The sequence below is a fragment of the Falco punctatus genome (genome assembly GCF_963210335.1).
Source record: "Falco punctatus genome assembly, chromosome: 11".
In the NCBI taxonomy this organism is placed as follows: domain Eukaryota; kingdom Metazoa; phylum Chordata; class Aves; order Falconiformes; family Falconidae; genus Falco; species Falco punctatus.
In genome coordinates, this window is record NC_137591.1 from 31,875,431 (window position 1) to 31,894,400 (window position 18,970).

The window sequence follows — 18,970 nt, forward strand, 5'->3', positions numbered from 1 at the left end:
AGTTCAGATGATCAAATTCTTCTGGTAGCCTTCTTCTCTAATGTTCTGGGATGTTGGAATTCTTTACAATTTTGTATCCTTTAGGCCTGCTTGGTCTAATGCAATGCTTCTATGTTTTGTATGATTTTCATTTCATGTATATTTTGCTCATTTTTAAGAAATACAGTATTTGATTATTCTTTCTTTCATATTATGTGACCTATGCAGTATTTCTGAAGTCAGTGGAATGACATAGTAACTCTGATCTTCCTATAAATGACATGAAAAAGTTTTAATTCAGCTTTAACTAAGCTGTCATATTTTATTAATCTGTACTAAGTAGTACTTACAGAGCCCAGACAAAAGCTGTCCATTGGCCTACACACTGTATGTGAATACAAGAAAACAATCATTACTTATTTCAGAAAATTCAGATGAAATTATAACCAGAGGACTTTTTAAATATGATAGTTGATTAATACCACCTGTGTTTTGTTATCAGGTATTCTTACACTGTTATTTATTAGTCTTCAGAAAATACCCAGTAAATTGCTCAATTATTCGTTCTGGTGAAAAGAACTAGAATTTTCCTGGGTGATTTGAATTGAGGGGATGGGTTAGTTTAATACACTTAATTTTTACTGCTGGTATTTTAACAATTCTTTAAAACCAGCTATTTCTGCTGGTAAATTCTAATGTTTTTTCCCTCCTGGGTTGTAGTTCCTCCTAGTTTCCAAAAGCCTTACAAGGAATGGGAAGCTGGTAACACAGTAGATACAGGAAGAGGTGGCGAAAGTAAAGATGTGATTGTCAACAATCCCCTTTCGCTGTACTGCGAGACCAATGCTGTTCCTCCCCCAGTTCTTACGTGGTACAAAGATGGCTATCCTCTGAGCTCCAGTGATAAAGTACTAATATTACCAGGTGAGTATTAAAATGTCACACTCTGACCTTAAGAAATGGTGTTAGTGCTAGTATTTGCATAGTAATAACAAACCTTCCTCCTTCAAAACTCTGCTTTAATGTTCTTTTCAGACTTTCTTGACTGGAAATGTTTCTCTCTGGTCCTTGGACTAAGGTGTTTCCTTCTTTCATTTAAAAAAATCATCCCTAAAATGGTGTGAATGTGACCACTTAACTTTTATATGATGTGTTGAAAAATTAAATACAACAATGATACCTTCTCCCTGATGTGTTCCTGATTTATTGGCTTGTTAAATTTTGCTTTGGCAAAATCGTAATTGGTGTAGAAAAGCCTCTCAACCAGGGAGTGAGGGATGCAAATAATGTTTTAGCAGAAAAATGACCACGAGCTCCTACTTAACCTCATACAGAAAAGGGAAAAAGGTGCTTACGATGCTGAGAGTACAAAAAGGGAGCCTTCCTGTGCAGAGGATGGTTTGGGATGGCGTGTGTAAAGAAGGGCAGTGGTGGGGATAATGGCTTTTTGTCCGGCTACTGCTTATCTCTTGGGACACCAATGACAGCCACTCCCAAAACGTATTCCCAATGTGTGCTCTCTGAAGCTATTTATGCGGCTATGCTTTGAATGAGGACTAGAGTGAAAAGTACCTGTAAGCTTCAGAAGTAATTTTTTTCTGTTTGGAACAGCTTTATCAGAATATTATGTGCTTATATTTTCTTCTGTCCTTGGTCACCTTGCTGAGAAATACATCTTTTTGATTGAAAAATAATGTCTGGCTGCATATTGCTGAAGAATGTTATTTCTTTATGTGGAATTAATTAGTCTTTTTTTAACATTTCACTATGGACATTGCTGAATTCCAAGTATCTGCCAGTAGAAAAAGTAGCTAGAAATAAAAGTGTTCAGTTACTTATAATTCAGAACAAATGTTGACCATTCATAAATTTGCTTGCTCAGGTCTCTTGTGAAATGTGGTGTGGAAATGATGGAAACTGCTTGATGATGCATTTAAACCTTGAATGCATTTGCCTTCCAGGAGGCCGAGTGTTGCAGATTCCGCGGGTGCAGGCTGAAGATGCCGGGAGATACATGTGTGTGGCAGTAAACGAAGCTGGGGAGGATTCCATTCATTACGATGTCCACGTGCTCTGTGAGCTTTCCTGCTTTGCTTTTTCTTTTTAATGGCAAAAAAAAAGTTCAGTGTATTCTGAAGCGCTATAGTCCAGATTTACTTAATGTTTTTAAAGTTCATGAACTCTGCATATTTGTAAACTATGGAATTAATGTGGTTATATAATGTGCTAGAGTTTTGTAGAAGTATACACAATTGGATGAAAATAGTGTTAATGTTGTTAGTTTGGTATGGTTTTAGGTTATTATTACAGGAACTCAATTGTGTTACCCCTGTCAGGCTTCACCAGAAAGAAAAGTATAGGTAGAAATCCAGGATTTATCTTGCTGTCTCTTGTTCCCTATCCAGTTTTCAGTTCAAAATTCTGACCTGCTGGACTTTTCTCTCCTTACTTTGGTCATCGCTTTCTAAAATACCTGCAAAACTCCCAAAGGCTTAAGGGAATTGATGATTTAGATCAACCACTGAATGCCTGCGTACGATCTGTTCACAAACGTTGCACAGAAAGGGCTTTTTCTGTCTGGTCTGGAGAGAAGGCAGCTCAGGGGGGGACACCTTATCACTTTCTACAACTACCTGAAAGGAGGTTGTAGGCAGGCGGGGGTCAGTCTCTCCTCCCAGATAACAAGTGACAGGACAAGAGGAAACAGCCTCAACTTGCACCAGGGGAGGTTTAGATGGGGTATTAAAAAAAACATCTTCACTGAAAGGTTGGTCAAATGTTGGAACAGGCTGCCCGGGGAGGTGGTGGAAGCACCATCCCTGGAGGTGTTTAAAGGATGTGTAGATGCGGTGCTTAAGGGACATGGTTTAGTGCTGGACTTGGCAGTGCTGAGTTAATGGTTGGAATTGATGGTCTTAGAAGTCTTTTCCAACCTAAATGATTCTATGATGGACTAACTGGAAGATGAATTTTCACTTCTTCTTTATGGCTGCTATGAATAAGCGTAGTTCTCCTGAAGTCCTTTGTATTGTACTGATTTGTTCTAAATCTAGTAGTTAGTAGCTAAACTAGTCTTGGGATTTTATTAGCTCTCACTGTATTCACTGAAGGTTTCACTAATTTCTTCTAAAAGCCTCATCTAAAAAATTTGTCTGCAATATTAAAAAAAAAACCAAGACACAGAAAACACCGAGTGGTGCTAAGCCACAGTATTCTTACTACATTTTGTTCTTTTGTAGTACCACCGTCCATTAGTGGAGCTGATAGTGATCTCCCTGAAGAAGTGACTGTGCTTGTGAACAAGGTTGCAGCGATGGACTGTGTTGCAAGTGGCAGCCCTTCTCCAAGTATTGCCTGGCAAAAGGATGGCCATCTCCTAGCAGAAGATGACAAACACACATTTTTGTCCAACGGAAGGAGGTTACAGGTAGCTCTTAGTGAAAAACTGATTTCTAGCATCAAAAACACAAGCTGCCATAGAGACAAAACTGTTTAGATATGCTGAGCATGCGATTCTGAATTACTATTTTTTTTCTACAAGGTGTCGCAAATGTAAGGAGTTGTTGTCCCTTGCCCCTGTCCCTGAGATGCTGCTGCCTCTCACTCCTGTGCAGTTCCCTCAGTTGTGCTAACCCAACTGGTTGTGAGGTCATGCTGTGACCTGCATCGGTGAAATCACTTGGTTTAAAATAACATTGACTTTCGTGAAGAGCAGCCTGTAGCTGTCAATTTTGTCCAAGTTTCCCTAATGGAGTTTAATTATTGCAAAATATATTCCTTTTTTTTTTTTTAAGAAAATATTGTATTCTGAAGAATGACGCTTTCTGATCAATGAAAGAAATTGGATGAAAGTATTAAATCAGTTAGAGAGCTGAGCTTAATGCTCTCCGCTTGATGCTTTGACACTAAGTTGTCTTATGGATTAGCTCAACAACTATCTTTCTCTTTTTTTATTTGTTTTGTTGGGTTTTTTTCCCCCTTAGATTTTGAATTCCCAAGTAACAGATACAGGCAGGTACGTGTGCATTGTGGAAAACATAGCTGGGAGCGCCAAGAAGAATTTTAACCTAAATGTTCATGGTAAGTAAAATAATCCATAATTATTTGATTATCTTCTTTCAAATGTTAGTTTAGCTTGAACGTGTTAGATTTAGCAGAGTGCTTCGGCACATACTTAGCTTTATGCAAGTCATCTTATTGGATGTAATGGAGATTCTGACATACCAAGTTTAAAGTACCGTGATAGCACATGGCTTTTGATACCACGTGCCTTTAGCTCCTTTTACGTATTCCGTATAGGTTGAATTTATTATTGAGGGAAACTTATGTACTGGCTGTATGTGTACACTGTGTAGGGGTTGCTAAGCCCTGAAATCATGAATTACAAACAGGTTGGATTATAGTCTGTTTTGCTATGTTCATAAAATGCATTTTCCAAGAAAATTAATGATTAGAAAGCGTTAAACAGATATGACATTGTAAAAGCTAACTTTTAAAAAAATTTACTCTTTAAGATTTCTTTCTTCTATTTTTCTTTTGTTATGGAGTTAAAGTTAAAATAAATTTTGGCCTTAAGCGTCACAAGTCTAAAACAAATACAAGCCAGAAACTAAGTTATTTTCCATTATTTTAAAAAATAGTCTCTCCACCACCTTCCCTTACCTCTCCTGATAGCTTCAGAAAATCAGGATATCTTTTAAAATAACATTTCAGAGTAAACCCTGACTTTCCCTTTTGTTTCTGCCCACTCTTCACCCCACTGCTTTCAGTTTTCCATTATGAATTGAAGATCAAATTAAGCATTATTCCCACAAATTCATCCCCACCATTATGTTTTAAAACCTACCCGCGAATACTGGCCGCAACATCTCTATCTGCTTCCACAGTACTATTTTTCACATCCTTGTTAGCTAGCTAATATTCTGATTACATACCAGATAGAAAACAAGGGCTGTCTTCTCTCTCTTGCTTAAATTTAGTACCAGCATCCCAAGAGTCTGACGATTTGAGTTGTTACATACAGAAGAAATAAATTATTTTTTTTCTCATTCATACGTGCAGCAGATTTACATACTAAGTGAATTTATGATGCATTTTTCTGCTCTGTAATACAAATATAAATAGTCAAAAATAGTATTGTCATGGGAAGAGTTGCCCTGGAGTCATTCTCTGAGAAGTTATTTTCTTTCAGTGGAGTCTGTCCAGATTTCCCGATGTTTGAGTTTTGTTTTTAAATCAAAATACTTTGCTTTTATTTACATTTGTGGTTTAATTTAAACTTATTGTCTTTAAGATATTTATTTCTAATGACTATAGTTTAATACTATTATTTTGAAAGAAATATCTGAATGAAGCTTTAATTCTAGCTTAACAGTATCACCAGTTTAGATCTGTTACTCTCTATGTATGTGGTTTCATTTGAAGAGAGAGACTATAGGTTCAGGAAGGGATTGAAGCACTGATGAAAATGCCTTGTCACTAAGCAGCATGATCTTTGTTTTGTCAGTGTCAAAAAAAGGTCTTTTTCCAGCATTTTTGTAAATTTCTGTTGGAACTACTTTCATAGATTATAATAAAATATTAAAGATGATGCTCTTGACTAAGTTGAGAAATTCACTTCTTAACTCAAAGGTGAGCAATAAAACTAAAATAAAACCTTTGAAAACATGAAAAATATCCAGTTTTAAAATCTTAACCTCTGACCTTAATATATAATAAATAGGTAATTTTCACACTAAATACTAAAATTGAGCCCCCTTACTACATCTGTAGGCACATAGGAATACCTTCGCATATGTGGATTACCTGTGGTGTGTTTGTGAGTGCTTTGCACGTGCAGGGGGGGGCTGTGGAATTTGAAATCTACCACTTGCATAGTTTAAGGAAAATTCATTAAAAGATAGCTCAGATTTGGCCCTGTGTATTAAATTGGCCACTGTCTTGCACTGCCAATAGTCACATCTGTGGGAAAGTAACTGTAAAAGTAAACAAATACAAGTAACTATAAAATGTCATCAGATCAGAATTCTCCGTTTATTCTAGTGAACCATGTAGTGCTCATTATAAGGGAAATAAACTTCACTTATTCCAAGTTGAAAAATATGGACTGAATTCCCCCGTTTACATTGACTCCTCTTGTTTCTGCAGTGCCACAGAGGAGCAATAAACTTGCCTTAATGACTGTTTTGTGTCATTCAAGTGACAGAAAGCAGCTGGAGTATTTCTGGTGGATACGATCCAAAATACTTTCACATTTCTGTCTTTGAAGAAGAGGATTCCATGTGTTCTTTGGAATGTTTTTTCCACCCAATAGAGCCAAGAACATGCTTTTGCTTTCCTTTTAAGCGTTTTATATAGCCACACTGCAAAGACATAGAGACTAAAACTTGGGGTCTATTAAAAGGAAGAGGTTTACAGCTATTTCATTTTAAATAGTTCTTGTAGAAAGGTGAAATGCCAAAGTATTATTGTATTTAAAAATACTGGGACTTGTAAGTTTGAAATTGCACCCCTTAGAGCAGTGTTGGCATGCCAGAATTTTAAACTGCTTAGCTCACTACTGAACAACACATTTGTCTGGATAACAGAAGAGCTCTGAACTGTATCACAAGGAATCCTTTCTGGTTCTCTATAATAATAAAATGGACTATTTCAGAAAGCGTGTGAGCAATACAGTTATCAGGAAGAAACGATACTCAGTCATCCCACATATCCTGACAAGGTAAATGTAATCTGTCCTGCCCTACATAGCGAATGCCCTACGAGTACAGCGTGTTAAAACTGATAGTGCATTAGTCAGGAACTGCAGGATCCTCTTACAGGTTAATTAGCCTTCCCAAATCTCAAGCACAGAAGGACTGCAAATGAAATAACTGACATTTTTCTGAGTTACAGGAAAAGGAATGACCATTAGATCAGCTTCAGTCGTATTTCCAGATAGATCCAAAACAGCAGTGGATCCATTCACAGGATGTGAAAGATTTTTGCAGCTTGGCCCTTTGGCAAAACTCAGCAATTCAGCTTTGAGTAAATCAGGATCTTGTGGAATATTGTTTGCTGATACTGTGATAGATACTATAAATGTATTTCTCTCTCTAGTTCCTCCAAGTGTTGTTGGTAATAATCCTGAGAATTTGACTGTGGTGGTGAATAATTTCATCTCTCTGAGTTGCGAGGTGACTGGCTTTCCACCTCCTGATCTCAGCTGGCTCAAGAATGGAAAACCTATCAGTTCCAACACCAACACTTTTATTGTGCCTGGTGAGGAATCTCAGCTATTTCTACAGCCTTTGGACTCAGCTTCTGACTCTTTTGTTTTGATAAGAGCAATGGCCGCTATTTATGGAGCTGGTATATTCTTACTGTTGCTCCAGTGAATAGACAAGACGCTTGGCCTACTGTGTTTAATAATTTCTTGGCTGTTGGGTGGGTTCCCTTAAAGAAAACTGGCTCAGGCTGAAAGCTGCTGAAATTAACTGTGGGGAAAAGACCTAGAGGGCAAGCCACAGAACAGAGATACGCTGATGTAAGTATTGATTAAAGTTGAGTCACTTAGACTCGCTTTTCAAAGAAATGATCAGAAATTATGACAGTGGCCAAGATAAATTCTGCTGCCTTAGATGACAAAAAGTAACAACCTTCATGTTGAATTCAGTGGGAAACTGGATTCACCCTGCTGAACTCTCAGGAAGAAATCCTTGCATTCTGAGATCTCCTGAAGGCGCTTGCTAAATAAGGTCCATGAGCGCCGGTGCCATTTCTGCTCCTGCTGCTTATCTTCAGCCCAGGGTATCAAGTGAAGGTCACTCGCTGTGTTGCTCTGTCCTGTCTTGCCGGCATAATGGGGCTGGGGGCTGTGGTACAGCACGGAATCAGGCACAGGCATGGGAATTGCTAATGGCAGTAGAGGCACGTGCAGATCAGTTACGTAGCTTCACGAACGGAGAAGGTGAGAGTGGGGAATAAAGAATGGGGTAGTGACAGTTCAGTGGGAAGGGCACGGCTGTGGCAGGTGACAGCAGTTAGCAGCTACGCCACAAACGGGTCTAAAAGGAGTATTTGTGCTTCTAACTTCCAATTATCAATGCTAATAGAATTTACCCTAAAATTTTACTTCTTTGACTGGATTCTGAGGTTATATTTGGTGTCTGTGCTCAGTCTGTTCAACCGGCAGATTTAAGGTAGCATTTGAGATTGATACGGTAACCACAGAATAAATCTCAAGCCTTCTCCCTTTCCATCAGGTGCTCGGACTCTGCAGATTCCCCGAGCCAAACTACCGGATGATGGTGAATATACTTGTATTGCCAGAAACCAAGCTGGGGAAAGCCAGAAGAAGAGTTTCCTAACCGTCCTTGGTTCGTTTGTTACTGGTTTCTGAAATAATATCTATTGCTTTGAAAATGCAGTATCTTGTATTTATTTTCATTAGCTTGTTTTCTGCCCTTTCACAAAACCAACAGAAATAATTCTAAGCTTCTTCTACAGTGCCCCCAAGCATCAAAGACCATAGTGGAACCTCACTGACCATGCTGAACGTGAGAGTGGGTGCCCCGGTGACATTAGAGTGTGAATCCAATGCTATTCCCCCACCGGTCATCACCTGGTACAAGAACAGGCGCATAATTTCAGAGTCGGCAAATGTGGAGATCTTAGCAGAGGGGCAAACGTTACGAATCAAGGGTGCTGAGGTAGGCCAGGCTTGTGGGATGCTGCAACTGCCGCTACTCTGCTACTGTTAGGCGGTTATTTTGCTCTTTGTTGAGGTGTCCTGCTAGCTGTACATACGAGATGTATTTGCTGGAGGCCTTTTAGTCTGTGAAAGGGACCTTAAGTTGGCAGAGGCAAAGGCTGTTAATCTAAACTGTAGCATTAAAATGAAACTCCATAATAAGGCTTTTCCTTATTTATTTTCATTTTAGGTTTCTGACACGGGCCAATATGTGTGCAAAGCCATAAATATTGCAGGGCGAGATGATAAAAATTTCCATCTTAATGTTTATGGTGAGCATACTCTGCATTATCTGCAGTAGTTATTATGATACCACAGACATTGTAGAGCAGACAATTCAAAATCAGTTTACAAAAATGTACCACTCTTATTGCTTCCATTAAATTTATAGTGCCACCAAATATAGAGGGCCCTGAGCAAGAGTCGGTCCATGAAGCTATCGGTAATCCTGTTACCTTTGTGTGCGATGCTGCTGGAATTCCTCCACCAACATTATTGTGGCTTAAGAATGGAAAACCAATAGGTAATGTTCTCTCCTGCTCTTTACTGCTCTTTTTTACCCCTTTGGGGCACCACTGTGCTATTTGCTGTCTGTTCTTTGATTCTTCTTCATCTGTTTCTAGACAGACTCTTATGTTAACTGATTGGTATCTTTGTTTTTCTTTGAAATTTCAATGAAGAAAATTCTCAAGATATGTTTGCTTTCTGTGGCCTGGCTTGGAATGACTACTTGTTTACATATTTTCAGAAAACTCCGATTCTCTTGAAGTTCATATTTTATCTGGTGGAAGCAAGCTTCAGATTGCTCGTTCTCAGCTTCTAGACAGTGGGACATACACATGTATTGCCTCAAATATAGAGGGAAAAGCCCAGAAAACTTACGTGCTTTCCATTCAAGGTAAGGCATGAGAATGATGAGCAGAACTGGTTAATACTTGGTTGGGTTTGAGCTGTGTCTGTACTAGAGACACTGAGATAAGACCAACATGTAGAAATGCGGAGAATTTGGATCGTTATTTCTATTAGCTACAAGCAGTGGGGAAAAATGCTTAGAGGATTATATACTGTTAGTCAGAAATCTGCATGAAAAAGAATATTCTTAACCTCTGATTGTAGGAGAACTTGAAAGCAGTCAGGAAGGATCACATCCTTCCTCCTGCTGAACACTGAAGCTACCTTGGTTGACTGAGTGTGGAGCACCACACATCTGTGGATTCGGAAGCAGTGATACCTGTAGCCTTGTTTGCCAGAGCCAGCAGGAGGAGATAGGGAAGAAATACCGGCAGAATTTCCTTATGATTTTTTTCCCTACCCTGGTCAAATGAGAAACCCTTTATTTAATGAAATGGGATTTTGCCACAATATTGTACCTGTTAGCATTGTTTGAGCAGATAACTGTAGATATTAAATATAAGGGCAAAGATACATGTTTGTAATATTTTTTTTTAAATTAGCTGTTTTAAGAAATGTTTAAAGTGGCTTTGAATTTATCTTTGCAGAGCTCCCTCTAGAAACAATGTAATTACACACTTTCTAAACTGAGTTTGAATGGAGGTACTGCAATAAATGCTATCACTCATCAGCTACTGCAGTGTAAGTTTTTATAGTTTAGATTATGTTTCTTGCTGATGAATCTTCTCCTCCCTCCGTTGTGCTTTTCCAGTTCCTCCTAATATTGTGGGCTCTGAGATGCCTAGTGAGGTTGGCGTCCTCCTGGGAGAAAGCCTCCAGCTCATCTGCAATGCCAATGGAGTGCCCACACCTGTTATGCAATGGCTTAAAGATGGAAAACCAGTTGCCAGTGACGATTTACAAAGAATGAGGCAAGCAAAACTAAGCAGACACTGCATTCTCTTCTGTAATTTTAAACCTTTAGAGGGTCTTAGAGAGGGAGCATGAGGGAGGGCCCTAGGAGGTCTTGTAAAGAGGACCTGAACCCTAGCTCAGCCAGGTCAAGAACATTGTCTCCCTCTTTAGCTTCTATAAATCTAGTATACTTTGTTACTAATTTGATTATATTTTTTTTGGTGCAGAGATAAGCATATGATACCTATTACTGTCTCAGTTAATAATTTCCATTAAAGTTCATCAGGTTCATTAAAGTTTATGAAGGTTAGTAAGTTCCACTCAGTTCCTTGGAGGGGAAAAAATCTGAGATGTTAAAACATTTTACTTTTGATGCTTTTCATTATGGGTTCTTCAGAAGCCTGCCTGGAATTGAATCTTAATACAAGGTTAAACAGGACATCTCCAGGAAAAACTTCCTGGCCTATCTTTAAGGTTCTCTCCCTGATTTCCCAAGAGGATAGAGGTAGTTGATTTCAATGTACAAACCTGTTTATTTACCAGGTCACAGGAACACGTAAACGAACTCACCCTGGTTTATGTCCTTCCTTGCAGAGTGACTCCAGATGGCAGCACATTAAACATTTTCAGAGCTCTCAGCTCTGACACAGGCAAGTACACCTGTGTGGCTACCAATCCTGCAGGAGAGGAAGACCGGATTTTCAACTTGAATGTATATGGTGAGTTTTCACAGATGTGAAGCTGAGATCTGGTCCATAATCCTGTCTTTGTAAGCACTCCCAGGAGAGGGCCAAGAAACGAATGCCTGTCTTCAGTGTAATAGTACATGCACGTGTTTCCAATTTCATGTACCGTAGATACCGCGGTATATTATACAGGATGTTCTGTTAATGACAAAATGATTGAAATCGCTGGTGAGTGTGTCTTGGGATAAACAGAAATTAATTCCTTTGGTGTATTTCATAATAGAGGAATTCTGCTTGTGGTGATTATTTTTTTTTTTCTTGCAGAGAAAGATTTGCTTGAGGCTGATTTACTATGATACTGCTTTTTTGGTGTGTTAGTTTATCTTCACTAATTCCAATCAAAGTACATCAGCTAAACCCAGAGTAGTGTGGTAGGGAACTAATAGTTAAAGGTCCCTAGAGTTTAAAAGAAAAACGATAGTTTTGGAGGAAATTCTTCTTTTGCACAGTTTGACATACAGAAGATAGTGAGCATAACTCTTCTCCAGCAGTGTAAAGAGTGGATATTTTTATTTTATGCTTATTAAGTACAATGATAGTATGAAAGAGTGAAACCGGGCAGCATTTCACAGTGGTGTGTCTGTCCTGGCTATACAGACTCAGAATCAATTGGACTATGGGCACGAGCACAGTAGCAAGAGATGACCTTTGATGTAACAGATAACAGCTGAACGGCACAGGACACGACTCTGGGACGGAATGGCACTACACAGCAGTGGGGATTTTGGGGATCAGTTTGGTTTGGTTGAGGTTCAAGTAATGACCAGCTTCAGTGGTCCTATCTATGCAACTGCCGTGGTGTGTGGTGGGATCTTGAGTCAGCCAGAGCTTGGAGCTGCACGTGGCTGTGCCGCCTTTATCTAGTGAGTGCCCCCCTTGCCCCCAGGACCGAGGCTTTCAAACTAACCTCCAAAACCAAAAAGCCCCAGAAGCAGTCCTGTTAGAATAATCTGCCAGAATACTTAACTAGGCATTTTGAAATGTTCTGTATTGAAGAATGAAGTCAGTATACGCATTTAGAAGTCGATGGGCTTTCTTCCTGCATGATTCTAGCTTTCACTGTATATAAGATTTATTTAAGGAGGTAGGTTTGGCAGCAAACTGCCAAGTCCCCCGTGGCCCTTCAGCAGTTCAGCCCATCCCCTCTGAGGCTTGACCACTTGTTCCTTCCTGCGTTGTTATCCTCCCCCCATGTGCTTCAGGCTCTGAACCCCCTTGTTTGCCACAGCCTGACAAATCGACGAGGTAATTCTACTGCTGTAGATGCACTAAAATGCATCTGATTTAAAATATGTAAACAGATAATTTGTTAGTGCTCAATATAATTGTTAGAGGGTTTACTCTTAAAAAAAAAAGGGGATGATCTTGTTAAACTGTCTGTGGGTCATTAGGTGCAGGATTTTCAGCAAGGTAACAATTGTGGAATTATTTTAAGAGCCAGTTTTAATATCTTCCTTTTCAACATTTACAAAATGTAGTTCCTCCGACAATAGCTGATAATAAAGACGAACCAGAGGACCTCACTGCCCTTTTGGACACCTCCCTAAATATTGAATGTACTGCTACTGGAACCCCACCACCACAGATAAACTGGCTAAAGAATGGCCTTCCTCTCTCTGTCTCCTCCCAAATCAGGTTGTTGTCAGCTGGGCAAATTCTCAGGTTGGTTTTCATCTATTTTAAGTAGCTGAGTTTTCTGTTCTCTTTTGCTATATCGGCATGATTCTGCTAGTATTTTTGGAAGTGAGAGTAAAATTTGATCCAAAGTGTGCCATAATAAAAATAATGTATTCCATTTACAGCTTGCTTAAAATTGTTTTCTCTTTAGACTTGCCCGTGTGCAGATACCTGATACTGGTGTGTACACTTGTGTAGCATCTAACAGGGCTGGAGTGGACAACAAACATTTCAAACTTCAGATTTTTGGTGAGTTTCTTTGCAGTGCTTTATGTAAAGAATCTTATTTCTTAATTTTGTAAACCTAATATTCAGTTTTCTTTCTCACCAACATGAACCTGCAGGCAGTCACAAGTATCTCTTATGTAGGTAGGGGAAACATGGGGGAAACAGTAACTTTTCAGTGTGGTTTTTTTTAATAATTAAATTGTTTTAACCCTAGAAGAGTCCTTACTGGAATTGGCACCCATAATGTGTCACAGATTTTTTAGAAATAATAATAATGTGTTAACACATGCTAAACACGAATGGAAGCAGGGAAATGTAAAAGGGTAGCTGCGTTCCAAATTTCTTATATTCAGAATTAACGTCTGGGTTGTGCTCTGTATGAACCCAGTTGTCGTTTCTCGGCAGTGCCACCAAACTTGGATAACGCCGGAGGAACAGAGGACGTGACTGTAGTGAGAGGCAGTTCAGCTTCGATGAAGTGTCTCACTGATGGCACTCCTGCCCCCACCATGTCCTGGTTTAAAAATGGACATCCTGTAAGCCTCGGGGCTCACCTGATGCCGAGTAACCAAGGAATGGTCCTTCATTTTGCAAAAACAGAGATCGGTGACACAGGCAAATACACTTGTGTGGCATCCAATGAAGCTGGAGATACCAGCAAGCACTTTTCCCTAAAAGTGCTGGGTAAGTGTTAACCTTTCAGTTGAACAAAATGTGAGCAGTTACTGAGTATTTACTCAGGACAACAACTAAGAAAAATGCTCTAGGGATAAGGAGTATTTTCAAGGAACATTTGCTGTCATAATGAGAGAAATGGAAGATACCTAAAGATTTGTGAATGTGTAATACAGTATATATTTCCCAACAGTTCTGGAGTACTGAAATATGCTATAATTAATAGTAACTAATTTACAAAAAATATGGTTTAAATTAATAACTTTGGTTAGTAGAAATGTAGCTTGACAGGATGATAGCAGAACTGAAGGCATAGTTGAAGGTAAAACAGCTAAAGGGTTAATAAATATATTCACTGATAGTATATACTCTATTTTACTTGGATTGTGAAAACATTTTCTAACTAATAATTCCAAATCATAAAATATGCAAATTAATAGAGGCAGGTGGAAATTACATGAGATACTCAGTGAGTTCATGACAGAGTCAGAAATAATACTAACGTAGACTACTTCTGCAAACTCTAACCACGAGCCTGTGTATCATGTTCTGTAGGCTTTTTGAGTCAGGAAAGAGCTCAAATGTTTTTCCTTCTGCAGAGCCGCCTCACATCAACGGTACAGATGAACCAGAAGAGCTCTCTGTCATCGTTAACAACCCTCTTGAACTGCTCTGCATCTCGTCTGGCATTCCGGTCCCCAAAATCTCATGGATGAAGGATGGGCGCCCGCTGTTGCAGAATGACAATGTTCATGTCCTAAGAGAAGTCCTTCGAATAGCCAGTGCTCAGGTGAAGTTGTGGTGGCAAAACAAGCTCAGTTTTGCAAAGCCTAGAGGAGTGTGCAGAACTGCCTGCTATTAGGACCATCCTAAGAGAAGACCTAAAAAGCCTCTATAAAATCATCCACCTGCATCTGCGGTTAGAGAATATATTTTTCAAGCCTTGCCTTGGAGTTTTCCAGACAGAACAAACATCAGTATTATGGGTTGAGAGTGCTCAAGCACTTCTGCCTCTTCTGAGTATTACTGTTTCAACTTCATTTCAGAATTCTGTAATTGTTTTATTTATTGGTGCTTCTTGTTACAAAGCAGAACAACTACTGCTAGGGACTCCTCTTTTTCTGGGGTTATTTCTGGGTTTAGCCTGTGTTTGTAATCGCTTCGTCTTCATTTCCTACCAGTTTGACTCTTGTTACTAGCTCTTGCTTTTCTTCTTTTGTGTTTTGCAGTTCCTCCTCAGCCTTTCCTCTCTTTCCATCAGCCCAGATGTTATTAATATCCATTTGCTTCTCACATGTATAAGCCATAGACTACAGAGAAAAGCTGCATTTGCAGTCATCTGTGTGCAAGTTATGAAAAATAAATTAAGGCAATAGAAAGACTCTCAGATGAATTCAGACAATAAAAGAGCCCAGGGAAAAATAACCTTTAAAAACCTGCACCGATAAACTAAGGCTGTATTCAGCTGTGGACAGTCAGACTGGAGTTCACCCAGCAGACATGGGACAGGGCTCGGGACTGATAGCTGCTCGTTTTGTTGGTAAAGCAAACACTTGTCTTTACAATAAAGAGTTTACAGGAAGGAGAAAGTATAAAGGTTTTAATGAGCATGTGTGCACAAAAAAATTGCCATAATACCCAAAAGTGACCCTTGCTTAGATGGATACCTGTAACCAGTTCCATCTTTATTGATCACCTGTTGCAAAAACCGTCATAGAGAGAAGGGTTCTTGCTGGAGACACATTATCCAGAGATATTTTATGGGATCCTGCAACTCCTAATCCATCTCTGTACAATCCTATCATGGTAAAATAGCCAAGTTTTCAAGAACTTCATTAATTTATTTTCAGGCATTCCTTTTCTGTTGTGTTCGTGCTCAAGTGCTGCCCGTTATATGTTGTTGTCCATGTTTGTATTTCACGGCTTTTTGAATTGTTCCCATATTCTGAGGTTTCTGCTGAAGTTGTTCCTGTGTTTCTAGGTGGAGGACACGGGAAGATACACGTGTTTGGCATCTAGCCCAGCAGGAGATGACGATAAGGAGTATTTAGTAAGAGTGCATGGTAAGTTTAATTTAGGAAAAAATGTATTCCTTCAAAGTGTAAACTACTAAGGTACATACCCTATCTTATTTTACATGTTAAATATTACTAAAGAAGAAATATTACATATTTTGAGAAAGTGATATTATACCGTATTAACATAATAAACATTTCTAAATAAGGGTAACTGTTCTGAACGTGATACACAATTAAAAGGGAAAGTTCCATGTCATGCAACTAATTTCTGTTAGAATTCTAAGTCTTACATTTTTTAATACCTAGGAAGTTTATAGATATCAGTGTGCAGGCAGATTGAGTTTGTTGTGCTTGTTGAAAAAGGATGTGAAGTATACAGATACCTGTGATCATTGTAGGGTTTCGGTAGAAAAAGGTAAGAAACGTATTTAGAAATGAACACATGAAATGTAACAACAGTAAAGGAAGTTTAAGTGGGATTTCTGCAGTTCTAAAATATGCCTTGAGTTGCTTCTTGATTATAGCTCCCATGTTTATTGATGAACAGTTCATGGAACTTTGGTGATGTCTGCTTTGTCTGGCTTAAATGCTGGTAGTCTCACTGAGAAGGGACTTCAATTTCTGTCACAGAAGTTTCCACTGTGTGACTTGGGAAACAGGTTTCACCAGTTAAAGAGCTGTGGCATATTTAACACAGGTATTGAAAGGCAGAACTAATTAATGTTACTGTAACTTTGCATTTATTTTAAACTTAAGAAATAAATTGGAAATTTTCAATGACTGATTTTAATGGTAGCTCATATGTGTGGTGGTGTTTGTTTTTTTTTAATTTTTGTAACAGTTCCTCCTAACATTGCTGGTACCGGTGGTCCACAGGACCTCACTGTGTTGCAGAACAGACAAGTTATACTGGAATGCAAGTCAGATGCGGTGCCACCTCCAACAATCTCATGGCTTAAAAATGGAGAACTTTTAGAGGTATAGCGGTTACATTATTTGTACTAGTCTTTTGCTCCCTTGATTTTTTTTACACACAGTGCTTGAGGTTTCTTATTCTGCTCACTTGCCCCTTCAGTGCAGTCCAAGTTACGGTGCCTTGATCAAGAGAAGCTGAGTAGCCCCAGTACAAATACAGTTAGTCCTAAATGAGTACCTGAAGCTAGCAAGCATGTGAAGTGGCCATCCCGCTGTTACTTGTTCTTTTTTCCTTTAGGGGGATCCCTTGCTCCTCCTGGATCCTCTGAACAATGCTAGAAGCCTTCGGTATACTCCTGAATGGCTTCCCAGGAAAGGTAGCTGAGAAAAGACTACACTATATGTTTCCTTTGGGTATATTATGCATCCTCATATTCTAGTAGCATTTAGAAAGGAATTTACATTAATTTACGTTGGAAAAGAAAAAAAAAAGAAAAGAAAAAGGGTTGCTAATCACCACAGTTTTGTATCAAATGCATCTTTTTCACTCAGAATTCTGTGTAGTGTCACATTAAGGCTTCGAGTCTTTGCTGGTTGAGAGAAAATTAGCAAGACGAGGATGGTTTATATAGAAAGAATTTTTTACTTCCCATCCTCTTTCTTGGGGTCACTCAGAAACCACGTGCTTTCCAACTGAACAATTTAAGTTCAGTTATTAATTGAACTCAATTAATTGATAATTTTCCCTCAATTGATCTTTATTCATTAAGAAGAGGAAACAAATTCAGCTTATGAGTTGTCTCCCTTAACCTTAACACAACCTCAACTGTAGTCCCTCAGTAGTCCTCACCTGAAGTTCTGCTTATTTGCCTTTCCTTCTCATATGCCATTCCTCAGACTCTTTCTCTATTGTAAATTAAAAAGCATGAAGTATTACTGCAAGAAGTAAAAATATGGTGGGCAATTATGTGTTACTAAGCGCTGCTAGGGCATGCGACCTTGAATGTAGCACAAGAACTAGCTAGAAACAAGTTTAACAGAAGCACTCTTCTGCGTGGTTAATCCGTTGATTTGGGTAGTGGTTTTTTTTTTTATGAAAGGTTGAACGAGGCTTGGAAGTTAAATATGTGAATACTTTTTGCCTCGGTCCTCCTTGGAAAGACTGTGTTTTAAAAGCAGTAGTTAAGAAAAATAAACCATGAGAAGAAGCCACCGTTACAAATACTCCCCACAAAACAAAGCAATAGAGGAGCGCTATGATAGGTGTAGGTACTCAGCTGAGTTTTTTTAACAAGTGTTTTTTAAAAAGTTAAAAAATTAACCTTTACAGTACTAGTTCTCCTCTTGCCTCATGAGTTCATGTTGGTGTGTGAGGGCGGAGGCATCTTGGTTGTGCAGTATGGTCAATCCCCCGCTTTCTGATTTATGATAGACTAGGGAATTTCAGTCTCTACAGTTAGTTTTCCACCAGCACTAAATTTCAGTTACAAATTTAGTTCAGACATGGCAGTTTTAATTTGTCATGTGTACTTTGGGTAGCAGACAGGTTTATTATGTTCCTTACTGTTCTTTTTAGTCTTCAGTTTAGCTTATATAAATATATACCCCAGGTATTAGGAAAATGTTGGTGTCCTATGGAATGCCTGTTTGCTTTCTCAACCTTAAAGAAATGTAATAGCCTATTAATACTAAGCAGCTGGAAAAGAGCTCTCCTTGGGTAGGGAAAGAGAGGTGCTCTGTGGCACAGCATGTTCGTTATCTTGGAAAAATGAGGTTTCACAGCGACAAGACAGGATTGGAGAAAGGTTATCAGGCTGCAGTGTGATTTCAGTTTAAATCATCACTGGTTTTGTGAAAAAGCCTTGTTTCACAGGGTGTCATTCCTCCTGGTTTTGTTGTCTTCCACTGTGCAGATTTTGAGGTCTGCTCCAGACCCCTGTATGCTCAGGGGTGTAATTGAGCAGCATCACTGGTTCTGGTAGCAGAGCTATGGGAAGATCTAGCCTCATCCTTGCACTCTTCATTGATTTGGAAATGCGTTTTGAGTTTTAAATAAAGAAGTATGTAGGTAGGTAGGAGCATCTTGACCTAATCTGGCTTTATTTAAACATTAAAATGACTGCTTGAATTCGTATTTTTTCAAAGCTGGGTTTTCTGACATACCTTGAGTAGACCAGAGGGATCAAATGATAAGC

The 18,970-nt window shown here is 38.9% G+C and overlaps 1 protein-coding gene across 1 annotated transcript in view; it reads left to right on the forward strand.

Moving 5' to 3' along the window:
* Positions 1 to 18,970, forward strand: part of HMCN1 (hemicentin 1) — a 224,581-nt gene that overhangs the window by 168,943 nt on the left and 36,668 nt on the right. The window contains exons 54-71 of the mRNA XM_080406436.1: positions 700 to 903; positions 1,941 to 2,054; positions 3,219 to 3,406; positions 3,963 to 4,059; positions 7,078 to 7,239; positions 8,223 to 8,336; positions 8,467 to 8,669; positions 8,901 to 8,982; positions 9,102 to 9,233; positions 9,459 to 9,608; positions 10,374 to 10,533; positions 11,111 to 11,235; positions 12,741 to 12,924; positions 13,091 to 13,188; positions 13,573 to 13,851; positions 14,442 to 14,632; positions 15,824 to 15,905; positions 16,702 to 16,838. Of these exons, the coding sequence (XP_080262562.1) occupies positions 700 to 903; positions 1,941 to 2,054; positions 3,219 to 3,406; positions 3,963 to 4,059; positions 7,078 to 7,239; positions 8,223 to 8,336; positions 8,467 to 8,669; positions 8,901 to 8,982; positions 9,102 to 9,233; positions 9,459 to 9,608; positions 10,374 to 10,533; positions 11,111 to 11,235; positions 12,741 to 12,924; positions 13,091 to 13,188; positions 13,573 to 13,851; positions 14,442 to 14,632; positions 15,824 to 15,905; positions 16,702 to 16,838 (2,702 nt within the window). The remainder of the gene's footprint in view (positions 1 to 699; positions 904 to 1,940; positions 2,055 to 3,218; positions 3,407 to 3,962; positions 4,060 to 7,077; positions 7,240 to 8,222; positions 8,337 to 8,466; positions 8,670 to 8,900; positions 8,983 to 9,101; positions 9,234 to 9,458; positions 9,609 to 10,373; positions 10,534 to 11,110; positions 11,236 to 12,740; positions 12,925 to 13,090; positions 13,189 to 13,572; positions 13,852 to 14,441; positions 14,633 to 15,823; positions 15,906 to 16,701; positions 16,839 to 18,970) is intronic.